This window comes from Eschrichtius robustus, chromosome 2 (genome assembly GCF_028021215.1).
Source record: "Eschrichtius robustus isolate mEscRob2 chromosome 2, mEscRob2.pri, whole genome shotgun sequence".
NCBI lineage: Eukaryota > Metazoa > Chordata > Mammalia > Artiodactyla > Eschrichtiidae > Eschrichtius > Eschrichtius robustus.
The window spans coordinates 179231817-179245734 of NC_090825.1; the positions used below are offsets into that span (position 1 = coordinate 179231817).

The 13918-nt window shown below is 64.1% G+C and overlaps 1 protein-coding gene across 2 annotated transcripts; it reads left to right on the plus strand.

Annotated features, from left to right (window-relative positions):
* Positions 1–340: 340 nt before the first annotated feature.
* Positions 341–13514, plus strand: POLRMT (RNA polymerase mitochondrial). Of its 2 annotated transcripts, none has more exons than XM_068537458.1 (21): positions 341–476; positions 997–1095; positions 3209–3828; positions 6016–6146; positions 6247–6439; positions 7660–7812; positions 8014–8178; positions 8269–8424; positions 8651–8875; positions 9078–9884; positions 10235–10357; positions 10696–10818; positions 11063–11242; positions 11477–11563; positions 11648–11761; positions 11852–11904; positions 12031–12129; positions 12859–12931; positions 13080–13171; positions 13259–13320; positions 13414–13514. In XM_068537458.1, the coding sequence occupies exons 1-21, from the start codon at positions 389–391 to the stop codon at positions 13461–13463; spliced, it is 3693 nt and encodes a 1230-aa protein (XP_068393559.1). In that variant the 5' UTR covers positions 341–388; the 3' UTR covers positions 13464–13514. The 2 variants fall into 2 exon arrangements, with proteins under 2 accessions (XP_068393559.1, XP_068393560.1); XM_068537459.1 differs by having other exon boundaries at positions 7663–7812.
* The last annotated feature ends 404 nt before the right edge of the window (positions 13515–13918 follow it).

Below are 13918 nucleotides of genomic sequence, written 5' to 3' on the forward strand. Positions count from 1 at the left end.
ATAGTTCCCTCCCCAGAGCTATCTTTGGATCAATGAAGATCGCGGATAGGAATCTCTAAATTGCAGAACGCTGTCCTAATTATTTGGCGACTATTCCTTAAACAACAACAACAACAACAAAACCCAGGTTCCGGGTCCTCCCAAAGATGGCTTAGATTCTCGCAGTGTTGCCCAAGCAACGGCTCTGTCCCGCCCCGCCTCGACAGCGAACAGCCAATCAGAGGGCGCCACCGGCGCATGCCCCCCGCCTCCGGCGCCCCGCTGCCCCCTGGGAATTGTGGTTCTGTCGGCGCTCTCCAGGCGCGTGGTCCCTTCGCGGCCGCCGTAGGCCTTAGGACTACAACTCCCGGCGGGTGCGGGCGGCGCGGTGGTCCCGCGTGCTGGCAGCATGTCTGCCGTGCGCTGGGGCCGCGGCGCGGCGGGGTTCGGGAGGGCCCTGTGGCCGGCGGGCGCCCCCGGCCTCCTGGCCGAGGAAGGTAATGAAGGGGAGTCCCGGGACCGCTGCCATGCCCCCCTACCCGCGGCCGTGACCTTTGGCTTCTCGACCCTCGGGATCCAGCTCCCTCCGACCTTTGCCCTTTGCCCTTGGGAGTTCTGGGGAACCCAGTGACTCGACGCAGCTTTCACTCGTCCTTGGCCCACTCTCCGGACAGGAGTCGGCGGGGCACTTTGATCTTCGACCCTTGATTTCTTTTGGAGCCCCATGACCCACTACTTACGGTTTAGGGTTTTTAACCTTTGAATTGTCTGTGCCTTAGTTCGACGAACATTTTATCCTCCACCCCACGCCCCAGTTTTCTTTTTTCCTTTGCCCGTGGTGTCCCCTACACTTTTGTCCTGTTAGTTTCTTTCCAGTGTGAGACCGGTGACCACTGACAGTTCCCACTGCCTTTAGGGTTCCTTTGCCCCGGATCCTGCGATTCCTGACCCTGTGAGGGCCCTCCCTCCCCCACCCCTGATGCCCGCCTCCTTCAGCCTCCCTGGTCTCTCCTGCAGGGGCCCTTGGTGGCGTCTGGGGCCGTAAGAGGAGCTCGACTGCCAGCCCTTGTGAGCAGGACCGCCGGAAGGACTGGGGCCATGCCGAGCTGCTGGAGGGTGAGCCTGACCCCCGAGGTCTGGGGCCTGAAGCCCCTTCCTCACTGTCCCCCCCGTCGGCAGCGCTGCTGGGAGCCGCCTCCCTGGTTCCCCACAGTGACCCCGGTGAGAAGGGATGTCAGTCTGTAAGGTGGGGTGACTCATGGGGTCCCGCTCTCTGGTGGTCCGAGGGCCCCCACGGTGAAGCGAGTGCTGTACACAGCGAGCTCTTGTAGTTCCCTCGTCCCAGCAGGGGCTCCCCCTTTCCAGATGAGACAGTTGAGGCCCAGATCTGTGGCTGGAGAGACTGGCTCAAGGCCACACACCGCTGCACGTGCAGAGCTGGGCTTTGAGCTGTGACTTGACCAAGCTCAGTGGTCCTGGCTCAGCTTCCTGGGCTTGGGTGCATGATGGGGTCTAGTTGTGGTCATTGTCACCTGGGACGGACAGCCAGGTCCTGGCGGCCTCTGTAGCAAGTGGGGGGCATCTGTCCTTCTCGCCACCTCACTGTCCTCTCCTTCCCAGACGTCCAGTGCCTCCTGCTTCCCCTCCTGTCCCTCGTCCAGTGTGTGTCCCCCAGCCAGGAGTGGGGTGGGGGAGGCTTTGAAAAACACCTAATTTCAGAAAACCCCAAACACACAGAAGTGAAGCCACAGGTCCCACGCGCTTCAAGAGCAACCTTCTTTCGTTTCTCACCCATCTCATTATTTTAAAGCTAAGCCCAGGGTCTGGAAATCTGAATCACTTCATCTCACTCCCCAGCCTTGAACCGTCCAACTGTTTCCTCTCTCACAGAATAATCTCCAGACCCCCACTGAGGGCCATAGACCTCCGGGCCTTTGCCTACCTCCTCGGCTTCTGGCATCAGGAGCTTTGCACTTGCTTGTCCCGGGTCACCCCCCAGGCGGCTCAGATGCGGCCGCCTCCGAGGGAAACCTGTGCCCACATCCGGCTTCTGCCTCGTGTCCTGCCCCACGCTTTGCCGCCGGACAGTCTCCCGCACGTGCAGAAAGGGTCTGCTGAGTCTCCGGTCACTGGGGCCAGGGCCGCACCTGTGTTTCTGCTCTGGGCCAGCTCTCTCTGGGGCCGATGTTGTAGTGAGACAGGCGCAGGCAGGAGATGGATACCCTTGGTCCTCACGTTCGTGGATTCTGTGTTTGCAAAGTCTCCTACCAGCTGAACTTGTAACCCCAAAGCCAATGCATGCCTTCCCAGCTGAGGTGGAGCTGGGCGACTCCCTGTCAACAGGCGTCCTTTTCAGGGTGTATCTGGTGCCACGTTTTTGCATTTTGTGCTGTTTGTTGGTGGTTCTGCAGTTTAAAATGGCCCCAGGCGTGGTGCTGGGGTGCTGTCTAGTTTCCTCAGCTCAAGGGGGCTGTGACGTGCCTTTTGTAGAAAATCTGCGTGTTCGACAAGCTTTGTTGAGGAATGAGTTGTAGAAGTATTGGCTGTGAGTTCAATGTTAGTGAATCAGCAGTACACAGGAAATAAGATATCTCAGATGAGAACTCACAAAACAGGGTTATGTGTGGACCTGTTGGTGGAAATGTGACCATGGGCTCTCACGGAGCCCCGTGTTTGCCTGGGAGTGGTGGTTCCTGTTCACCAGCTCAGTGGCCTGAAACTCTGTAGAACAGAACTGCCCCAGGTCCTGAGAGCTGACTGTCGGTGAAGTGGCACAGGGCAGCGGCGGGCTGTGAATTGTCTGTGTGTGGGGGGATAATGGCACGTGCAAAGGCCCTGAGGCCATTACAGATGGAGTTGGGGTGGGAGGTGCAGGGAGGCGCCGGCACCCGGGTGGATTTTGAAGGCAGAGCCCTGAGGAGGCGCTCACGGGCTGCATGTAGAGGGGGAGAGTCGCAGACGACCTGTGACTTTTGGTCGGGCTGGGAAGGACAGAGCTTGGGGGGGTGGGGGAAGACGCAGAGAGGCAGGTTGTGGGCAACACCGGGAGCCTGTTCGGGACGTTGGGTTCGAGTGGCTCGGGTGGATGGGTGCTGGTTGGGTGGGCGGGGCGTGCGTGGCCGACGAGGTAAGTCTAGGGACGTTTGCGGTGGTCAGCAGACACACAGGGCTGAGGTCTCTCGCCTCCTGGGCAGCGGGGTCCCCTGACGTCTCGCCCTCTGCCCCACAGTGCTCAAGGCGCGGGTGCGGCAGCTGCAGGCTGAGGGCGTGGCAGAGGTGACGGTGAAGAGGGTGGCCAAGAGGGTGGCCGTGGCTCGAGCCCCGGAGGCTGGCGGCGCCCAGCCACCCAGGCAGGCCCAGGCAGGGGCCGAGGGGGCCGCCCCCATGCTCAGCAGCCGCTGGGCGCAGAAACTGGACGACGATCAGCGGCTGATGGAGAGGCGCAAGCAGCGGCTGGAGGGGAAGCTGCAGAAGCACGTGGAGAAGGTGGCCTGGCAAAAGCAGCTGCGCTCGGAGCCCCGGCTGCTGAGCAGGAAGCTGGCGAGCCAGCTGCAGCACTGGGAGCAGGGGGCGCCCCGGAGCCCGTGGGAGGAGCAGCTGGCGCAGCTGCTGCAGGAGGCCCCGCAGGGGTGGAGCGGCGAGGCGGCGGCGGCCCCGGCGGACAGAGGCCCCGAGTCGCGGCTGGAGGGCCAGCGGCAGAGGCTCCTGTCCTTCTTTGAGTGCTGCCTGCTCACGGGCAACCTGCCCCTGGCCCACCACCTGCTGGTCACCCACCACAGCAAGTCCCAGCAGCAGCGGCTGCTCACACTCTCCATGTACAACATGGTCATGCTCGGCTGGGCTCGCCAGGTGAGTGGCTGGGCCCCGGGAGCGAGTGCCCCGGGGTCAGAGGCGGAAGCCAACTTGGGGGCACTTAGATTCGAACCCTTGTCTTTTAGCCCCAGGGCTCAGGCCTTTGTCTTTCAGTGTTTTAATAATTCTTTAGGCTTGTCGATTATGAGTCACACGTGGCCTTCAAAGCAAAGTGGGAAAATGACCAAAAGAGCAGGAAGACGCTGTGCTCTGGTTCAGAGCATTTCCTTCTGGTTACTTGACCACGGCTCTGGTGCGAGGGGCGCTGCAGACCCTTCTTGGGGCTGCGACCTCAGTGCTTTCCATCTAGCTTGTTCTTGTCTCGAGTTTCCTAGGTGGGATCCTTCTTTTTAATGCAGACATTCACAGCTGTGAATTTCCCTCTGGGAACAGCTTTAGCTGCTTCCCTCTCCCACGTTTTCTGTTTTCTCCTGCGATTTCTCCTCTGACCCGTGGCTGCTTAGGAGAGTTGCTTAAGTGCCCTTGCGGTGAAAACTTCCCCAACACCCTCCCTCCCGTGGGTCTGTGGCCTCATTTGAGGAGCAGCAGGGAAAGCGTTAGTGCCGGGCAAACAAGGGAAACAGCTGTGTGAAGACACAGGGGCAACTCACTAAGGCAGGTTGGCGGCAGGGACTTCGCTGTGCTGACTCACGCACAGAACGCGGCCCAGAGCCGCCTGATAGCGCTGGGAGGCTTCCAGGGGCTCCACAGCGACAGTCACAGGGAGCTTCTTGCCTGCATTGTCTTTGCAGGAGGGCACTCAGTTCCCAGGAGTTAGTCTGCCTTCCCAGGTCTCTGGCTTCTGGCGTCCCCCCCAACAAAGGGTCCTGTTACGGCAGCATATTTCTGATTAGATGAGCTTCCTGGGGCTGCTGAACAAATGAACACAAACCGGGAGGCTTAAAGCAGCAGAAGTTTGTTTCCTTTTAGTCCCAGCGGCCAGACGTCCGAGGTCAGGGCGTGGCAGGGCCCCACTCCCTCTGGAGGCTCCAGGGGAGGGTGCTTCGCGCCTCTGCCAGCTCCTGGGTCTGCGATGTCCCTTGGGCTGTGGCCGCGTCCCTCTGATCTCTGCCTCAGTGGTCACACGACCTCCTCCAGTGTGACCTCATCCTAACTGCACCTGCAGGGACCCTGTTTCCAAATAAGGCCCTTTTCTGAGGTTCCAGGTGGATGTGAGTTTTGGGGACCCTGGGCAGCCAGCCTATGTCGAGCAGGCCTGGCTGCCACCCAGACCTGAGTTTAGTCCCGTTCTGCCGTGTGCTCCCCGTGGCCACACCCCTCCCTTCCCTCTGCGCCTCGGGTTTCCCATCTTGGGAGGAGTGAGGGCTGTAATCCAGGGCTCCAACCCCATGTGTGTGTGTGTTTAACACTGTGAAGGTTCGAATGCATGTTTTCATGGTGGTGGTGACATTACTGTTGAGTTTTTTTTTTTTTTTCTTTCTTTTAATAAAAGTTGTTTCCACTTTTTATTTATTTGGCTGCATCAGGTCTTAGTTGTGGCTCGCGGGATCTAGAGCGCAGGCTCGGTAGTTGTGGCGCACGGGCTTAGTTGCTCCGTGGCATGTGGGATTTTCCCGGACCAGGGATCGAACCCGTGTCCCCTGCATTGGCAGGAGGATTCTTAACCACTGCGCCACCAGGGAAGTACTCCTACTGTGAGTTTTTAGAGGTAGGATAGATGGGCTGAATCTAGACCAGCAGCGTCCAGTAGACCTTTCTGTGACGTTGCCAGTGTTCTTCATCTGCTCCAGCCTCCTGTTGCTGCTGAACCGAGTATTTAATTTAAACTAAGCTAAGTGGCCGGTATGGTTGGTGACTACCGGACTGATCGCCCCCCCTTCCCCCCGCACCCCGGGCCGTGCAGACAAGCACCTAGGACCCAGTTGCTGGCACGTGGTCTGGGGTGGCAGCACCTCTCAGACAGGGTGCAGGACACATGGCGGGGTGCTGGGAATGCCTCTCTCTGGAAGGGTCTGTGGCATCTCTCCTGAGCCACCAGTGGGCTGGAGGAAAAACCGCAGGGGAAGGTAGCGGGGAGGCCTGTGTGGAGGAAGGAGGCCCGGTCGTCGGGAAACTGGGTAGAGGAGCAGGTGGGCAGCAGGGAGCACTGTGGGCCGAGCTGGGGCCTCCCTTCCGCCCACACCCGGCCCCCCCACAGGCCCTCACCCCGCTTGGTTCCCCCAGGGCTCCTTCAAAGAGCTGATGTACGTGTTCTTCATGCTGAAAGATGCCGGCCTCGCCCCGGACCTGCGGTCCTACGCGGCTGCCCTGCAGTGCATGGGGCGCCTGGACCAGGATGCTGGCACCATCCGAAGGTGGGTGGGTCGGTGTGGGGTGGCCTGGCTGAGCTGGGGGCTGGGATCCCTGGGGCTCCCCAGGCACCGGCGCTGTGAGCCGGGTGTGTGTGCCCTGCAGGTGCCTGAAGCAGATGGCGCAGGACGGGCTACAGCTGCAGGGGCTCTTCACGGCTGTGCCGCTGAGCGCCGAGGAGCGGGCTGAGCTCCTGCGGGCTGTGCGCAAGGCCAAGCCCGCCTTCACCCCCCCGCGGCCGCCCGTGCCCCCGCCCCAGGTCAACACCTCGCCGCTGCTCCGGGAGATCTACGCCAAGGTGAGCTGGGGCCTGTGGCCTGGCACCTGCCGGGAGCGGGGGGCCCGGGGGGAGGTGTTGTCTCCGGGCGCCTCGGCCCCTCCCCGTCTCTCTTGGCGGGGTCGGCCCCACCCAACCCCATGCTGGCGGGAGGGAGGCTGTTGTGGGGGGCCCACGCTGCACCGTCCTCGGTTTCCACGTGGCAATGCAGCCGTGGGCCGAGCGTCGGGGTGTCGCAGGGCCTGTGTGCCCTCCCTAAGACTGGACAGCTAACTCCGCAGGCGGCAGGCAGCGGGCGAGGCCGCATCGCCTCCCAGGGTGGAGTAGAGCATGACACCTTGAGGCACTGGGTTTTTTCTTTTTACTGGGACATAATTCTCCTATTCTACAGTTCACCTTTTAAAGTGTAATTCAGTATTTTTTTTTTTAGTACATTGATCTCTATGTAATTCCAGAACATTCCATTATCCCAAAAGGAAGCCCGTCCCCATCAGCAGTCAGTCCCCATTCCCCCCCCCCCGCACCAGCCCCTGACAACCACTAGCCACTAACTCTCTGTGGATCTGCCTGTTCTGGACATTTCCCATCAGTGGAATCACACCCTGTGTGTCCTTCTGTGTCTGGCTACTCTCACTGAGCATCGTGTTCTCAGGGTCCATCCACGCCTATAGCGAGTGTCAGGGCTTCACCCCTTCTCAGGGTTGAGTGATGTTCCCGTGTGTGGAGGGACCACATTGTGTTTATCTATCATCTGTTGATGGACACTTCGGTCGTTTCTAGTTTTTAAGCATCGTGAACTGTGCTGCTGTGGCTGTGGACAGGTCTTTGTGTAGATGTATATTTTGGATTCTCAGTGTGTTGGGTTTTGCTATTTTTAATTTATCTATTTTTGGAAGGGTCACACGTTCACACAGTTGCAAGTTTAAAGAGAAAACAGTAGCATCCGGGGACTTGCACTGTCTTCCTGGGCGTCCTGCCCGCCTGGCAAGGCCAGCAGATGCGGTTACACCAGCATCGTTGTCTCACTATCCTGGGCCCTGCTCTCCCCCCCAGCGTTAAGGATGGATGATTTTCAGGAGACTTGGGAAAATGACTGTGATTCTGCCATGGGGGCGGGTGGGGGTCCTGGCACGTGTAGGGTGGGCAGCTGCTCTTCTTGACCTCGGGTGTGGATGGAACCCTGGGGGACTCAGGTCGAGAGGTCAGGCACCGGGACCTCACCACCAGCCTGTTGCCACCAGCAGGACCCCACTGTGTCCTACCCGAGGCTGCACTTGTCCCTGAAGGAGCTGCAGGGCCTCTTCCGACAGCAGCTTCGCGTGGAGATGGCCACCACTGTCACCGTGGAGTCCGTGGAGAAGGTTCCACTGCTGACCAAGGAGGTCCTGCATGCGGTAAGGGGCTGGGGGGTGGGCCGCTCCGGCCGAGCTGGGCGTCCCCTGCCTGGGCAGGGTCGCGTGGGGGAGGCCGGCTGCACGGCACTCCCCCACCCCACCCCCACTGAGCCAGGCACTGCCAGGCGTAGGGCTGGGGCCTCGCGGGCTGCAGGGTTGGGTGGGCACGGTGATGACTCCTTGTGTACCCCCTCCCCCCAGCGGAAGACCCTGGCAGGCTTGCGCACCCGATGGAGGACGGCGCTGTACCGGGAGCTGCAAGAGACCAAGGAGAGCGAGGCCCACGCTGCTCGAGAAGGCCGCCTCTCACTCTTCCCGTACCTGTGCCTGCTCAGCGAGAAGGAGATTGTGGGGCTGCTGCTGCAGGTGTGCACGGGGCCGGGGGGAGGGGCTGCTGGGGGTGTGCCTGTGGGGTCCACATGGAGCGCGGGGCTCATGGCGCTCGCTGCCCTCCAGACCCTGCAGGCGCTGCCCGCGCAAGGAGAGTCACTTCTCTTCCTGGCGCACGAGCTGGGTCTGCGTGTCTTCAAGAGGAAGCAGCTCAGAAACGAGGTGCAGGAACTGGAGCAGCGCTACTCCAAGTACCTGCACCTGCTGGCCTCCGACACCCAGGTGAGGCCCAGGAAGCCTGGGTGGGGAAACCCAGGCGTTGAGCGGAGGTCCCCTCCCCTCTCTCCTCTCCCCTTTCCTGAGGCGACCAGATTTGCCCCCAGACTCCACCTCATTTTCCTCACCTAGCCCTGGGATAGCAGTCAGCTCACCCCTCCCTGGGGGTGGGCGGAGGTCTCCAGCTCTGCACCCAGACCCTCATCCCCCTGAGCCACCCTCCCACTTGCAGGTGGCGGAACCATGCCTGCCACGGCAGCATTGGGAGGCACTGGGGGCGCCTGAGGCCCCCCACGAGCAGCCCTGGCCCGTGTCAGTGGTGGTGCAGCTGGGAAAGCAGCTGGCGGAGGTGCTGGTGCGGGCCGCGCAGATGCCCAGCAGCCTGGCAGCGCCCCGGAGCCCAGGCACGCTCATCCCTGTGCTCTACCACGTGTACTCCTTCCGCAGCTTCCGCCAGGTGGGCCACTGTGGGGACGGGCCTGCGAGGAGGCCGCGGGCTCCTGGTGGTGCAGGGCCCCTGGGCCATGGTGGGATCCTGCCAGAATTCTGCTGTGGCCCTGGACCTGGTCTCAGGGTCGGGGCATCTGAGGGGACCCCAGGGCCCTCCTCCACTGCCTTTGGGGCAGCCCCCGAACCTTCTCCGCCTGCCCCGCCCCCAGATCGGGATCCTGAAGCCTCACCCGGCCTTCACGCAGCTGCTGGAGACGGCGGCAGAGCGCACACTGACCTTTGAGTCGACGGACGTGCCCATGCTGTGCCCACCGCTGCCCTGGACGTCGCCCCACTCGGGTGCCTTCCTGCTGAGCCCCACCAAGATGATGCGCTCTGTGGAGGGCAGCCAGCAGCACCAGCTCCTGCTGGAGCGCTGCCCGCCTGCCGAGCTGCACGGTGCCCTGGATGCCCTCACCCAGCTGGGCAACTGTGCCTGGCGGGTCAACGGGCGCATACTGGACCTGGTGCTGGAGCTCTTCACTGACAAGGGCTGCCCTCGCCTGGGTGTGCCCGCCCCGCCCTCCGAGGCCCCCCGGCCACCCGAGGGCCGTCAGGCTCCCAAGGGCTGCTTGCTGCCTGAGGTCTCGCCTGCCGAAAAGGCTGAGATGCGGCGGGAGCTGGCCCGGCGCCTGAAGGTGGCACGGGAGATGCAGAGCCTGCGCGCCGATGCACTGTACCGCCTGTCGCTGGCCCAGCACCTGCGGCACCGCGTCTTTTGGCTGCCGCACAACATGGACTTCCGCGGCCGGACCTATCCCTGCTCACCGCATTTCAACCACCTGGGCAGTGACCTGGCCCGTGCACTGCTGGAGTTTGCCCAGGGCCGCCCACTCGGCCCCCACGGCCTCAACTGGCTCAAGATACACCTGGTTAACCTCACAGGGCTCAAGAAGCGCGAGTCGCTGCAGGCACGCCGGGACTATGCGGACGAGCTGATGGAGGACATCCTAGACTCGGCGGACCGGCCCATGACGGTGGGTGGCGTGGGGAGGACAGCGGCTGGGCCCTGACCCCTGACCCCTGACCGCTCTCCTGGCCGCCGTGGCGCCCACCTCAGACCCATGCAGGCACCCCCCCACCCCCTGCTTCTTCCCAGGCACCCTTCTGCTTGTCTTTCCCTCTGTCCTGGGCCATCGGCAGCCTCCCATGCCACAATAGGCCTCCCTCCAGGCTGACCCCTCCCTGGTCTATCACTCCTGTCCTCTCTCCACGCCATTCAGGGCCTCCCGGTGTCCCCACGCCACCTGGGCCCGCCCAGGAAGTGCCCCCAGGCTGGCTCTGTCCCCACCGGGCCTGGCCTCACCCAGCCCGCTGCTTCCTGCAGGGCCGCAAGTGGTGGATGGAGGCAGACGAGCCCTGGCAAGCCTTGGCCTGCTGCATGGAGGTCGCCCAGGCGGTGCGTGCCCCCGACCCCACCGCCTATGTCTCCCACTTCCCGGTTCACCAGGTGAGCTGGGGGACTCCGGTGTGGAGCGTGCCCGGCCCTTGTGGGCGCCTGCCAAAGGTGTCTCGCTCGGGTTGAGGTGCCGAGGGATGGCACGGGTGCCCGGCACCTGCCCATCCCGCTCTGACAGGCTGGTGTTCCCACGGTGAGCAGCTTGTGCAGACACGCACCCCCCCCCCCCCCCCGCCCTTTCTGTGCCTCGGTTCCGCTTTGTGGGGGCTGATGCCCGCCTGTCATTGTGGGAGGTCCAGGGAGCACCCCGTGAGCCGAGCTGGGGAAGCCTGGAGCTCGCCTTGCCCCGCCCCTCGCTCCCTGCTCCTCACCCTCCACCCGTCGCCCAGGATGGCTCCTGTAACGGCCTGCAGCACTACGCCGCCCTGGGCCGGGACAGCGTGGGGGCCGCCTCCGTCAACCTGTTGCCCTTGGACCTGCCGCAGGACGTGTACAGTGAGGTGGCTGCACAGGTGCGCACCCACCCCGCCCCCGCTTGTTCTTATCCCCCAGACCCACCCGGGTCTGTCTTTCGAACATCTGGGTGCTGTGGACCCCACTGCCACGGCCGCCAACTGTCACGTGACCCGGCAGTCAGGCAGGGTTCCTGGGGGACGTGTCGGGGGGCGATGGTGAGGTCCACGGGAAGAGAAGGCGCCTCGGGGTGGGTGGCTTCGGGGTGGGCAGGGCCCTGCCCACTGACCCCCGCTCCTCCAGGTGGAGGTGTTCCGCAGGCAGGACGCCGAACAGGGTGTGCGGGTGGCCCAGGTGCTGGAGGGTTTCATCAGCCGCAAGGTGGTCAAGCAGACGGTGATGACCGTCGTGTACGGGGTCACCCGCTACGGGGGCCGCCTGCAGATCGAGAAGCGCCTCCGGGAGATCCACGACTTCCCCCAGGTGCGCGGGGCCGAGACTCCAGATCCTGCCAGCCACTGTCCGGTAGCAGGTGGCCGCTGGGCAGCAGGCGGTCCTGACACAGGGTCTTGTCTCTGCCCACCGTGGGGTCCTCCAGCGGGGTCCATGGGAGCGAGCCCACCCCCTCAGAGTGTGCGAGGTCACTGGCCCAGGGCCATCAGGCGTCGTGGCGGGAACCTGGGCCCCGCCCACGCCCTCCCCTCGCCCTCTCCCCAGGACTTTGTGTGGGAGGCTTCTCACTACCTCGTGCGCCAGGTGTTCAACAGCCTGCAGGAGATGTTCTCGGGCACCCGGTCCATCCAGGTGAGGCCTCATCTTCCCCCTGCCCCCGCCTCGGCCGTGGCTCCCCAGACCCGGCCCCCCTGAGCCCGGTGTCCATCCCTGCAGCGCTGGCTGACCGAGAGCGCCCGGCTCATCTCCCACACGGGCTCGGCCGTGGAGTGGGTCACGCCCCTGGGCATCCCCGTCATCCAGCCCTACCACCGTGACTCCAAGGTCATGGTATGTGCAGCCCTGCCCCTGCCCCGCCCCTGCCCCCGCTGCGCCAGGCAGGACTCAGCGCCCCCTGCCCCTACCGCCCCTACCCTGCAGATCAAAGGCGGGCTCCAGAGCCTCACCTTCAGCAGCAGCGTGGACACCAGCCAGTGAGTGCACGGGGTGGGGGGTGGGGGGGGGGTGGCGGGGCCGGGGCGCCTGGTCCGGGAGGCCACTGGGGTCGGGCCGGGCCGGGCTGAGGCTCCAGAGTCCCCCACCTTGCACCCCGCCCCCAGGAAGCCCAACACGCTGAAGCAGAAGAACGGCTTCCCGCCCAACTTCATCCACTCGCTGGACTCCTCGCACATGATGCTCACGGCCCTGCACTGCTACAGGTGCACCAGGGCTGGGGACCCCGCGGTGGGTGCCGCCCGCTGGAGATGGGGTCAGGCGAGGACCGAAGCCGTGGGGGCCTGGGGGACCTGGTGCCCCGGAGGCGACAGGCCGCGAGGCAGGGAGGGGTTGGGATGCGGCTGACTGGGTGGGGGAGGGGCTCCAAGTGTGAAGCTGGCCCTCGGAGGGTCTCCGGGCCCGGCCTGCTGTGTGGCCTGCTCTTGATGTGTGTGGACCTGCCGGGGCAGGCAGAGGTGTCTAGTTTCTCACGGTTTTGTTAGAAACGGCTGCTCCTGTGGGGGGGTGTGGCCGCACTGAGCCAGACTGCTGTGGGGGTTCTGTGTTCTGTGCCCCCCTGGGGTGGCTTGGGGACCCCTGGGATGGAGCCCTGTGGTGGAAGGGGGCCCAGCCTCAGCCACCCCCTACGGGAAGCTGAGAATCAGTTGGGTGGCAGTTGAGGGTAGGGTGGCAAAGAGGCTTCTTCCTAAGAGGAGAACTTGTCACTTGCCTGCTGAGGGGCACGTGTGGCGCAGACAGCTGCTGGAGTGCGCGGGGGTGAGGGGCGAGAGGAGAGTGGGCGTCACTGGACAGTGGGCCCCCCCGGCTGAGCGGTGGGGAGGGCCTTGAGATGAGTGCTGGGCCAGTGCTGGGCGGCGGGGGGGGGTGTGGACTGTGAGGGAGGAGACCTCAAGGCGTGGCCTCTCCACGGGGGCCCCTCACTGCTGCCGCAGGAAGGGCCTGACCTTCGTCTCGGTGCACGACTGCTTCTGGACCCACGCCGCTGACGTTGCGGTCATGAACCAGGTGCAGGCCCACCCCCACTAGGGCGGACACCCCCGGCTCTCGCGCCCCCAACCTCAACCCCTCCTGACCTGGGAAGCCCGGTCCCCCTGCCCCTTGGGCCTGGTTCCTGGCTGCTGACGCCCCCCACCTCCCCACCCCCCCGCCGCAGGTCTGCCGTGAGCAGTTTGTCCGTCTGCACAGCCAGCCCATTCTCCACAACCTGTCGAGGTTCCTGATCAAGCGGTTCTGCTCCGACCCCAGGTGAGGCCCCCCGCCAGCCCAGCACCGCAGTGGCCGCTCCCTCCCCAGGCCGCCCCGGCCTTACCCCCACCCCGCCTTTGCCTTCAGGACCTCCAAGAGCATCTGGGTCTCCAGGCTGATGGACACGCTGCTGTCTGTGCCCAAGGCAGGTGAGGCCCAGGGCTGGACGGCCCTTCACAGGCCTGGGGGCAGGGCCTTCCCCAGGGCCCGCCCCCAGCCTTCTGCTCTGCTCCGCTCCGCAGGGACCTTCAACCTGGAGCAGGTGAAGCACTCCACGTACTTCTTCAGCTGACGGCCAGTGCTGCCTCCCTGTACTTTAGTGTGAATAAAGGGTCTGTCACCACGTGGGGGCTGCTTGCCTCGGGGAGGGGCGGGCTGCGCGCTGGGTCCGGGCAGAGCGATCAGACGCGGCAGGCTGGGCGCCAATGCTGTCGTTTATTGCGCGGAATGGGGGCGTGGGGCTTAGTGGGGCGTGGGGGGCGCGGTGGGCGCTGCTGCCTCGGCTCGTCAGTACATTCACCACGACGGCGGGGACCCCCCCCCCCCCGGCCTCGCCCCCACGCTGGGGCGCTGGAGGGAGTGGTGTGTGCCCACTCTGGGGCGGTCACCGCGGACGCGCGTGGACAGGGACCAGGCTGGTTATTGCGTGAGCGCGATGGGGGCAGCGGGAAGCCGGCGGGCTAAGTATTGCACTTAAAAACAGATCCTCATTGGAGGGCGAGGGCGAGGGCGAGGGCGAGGGCGAGG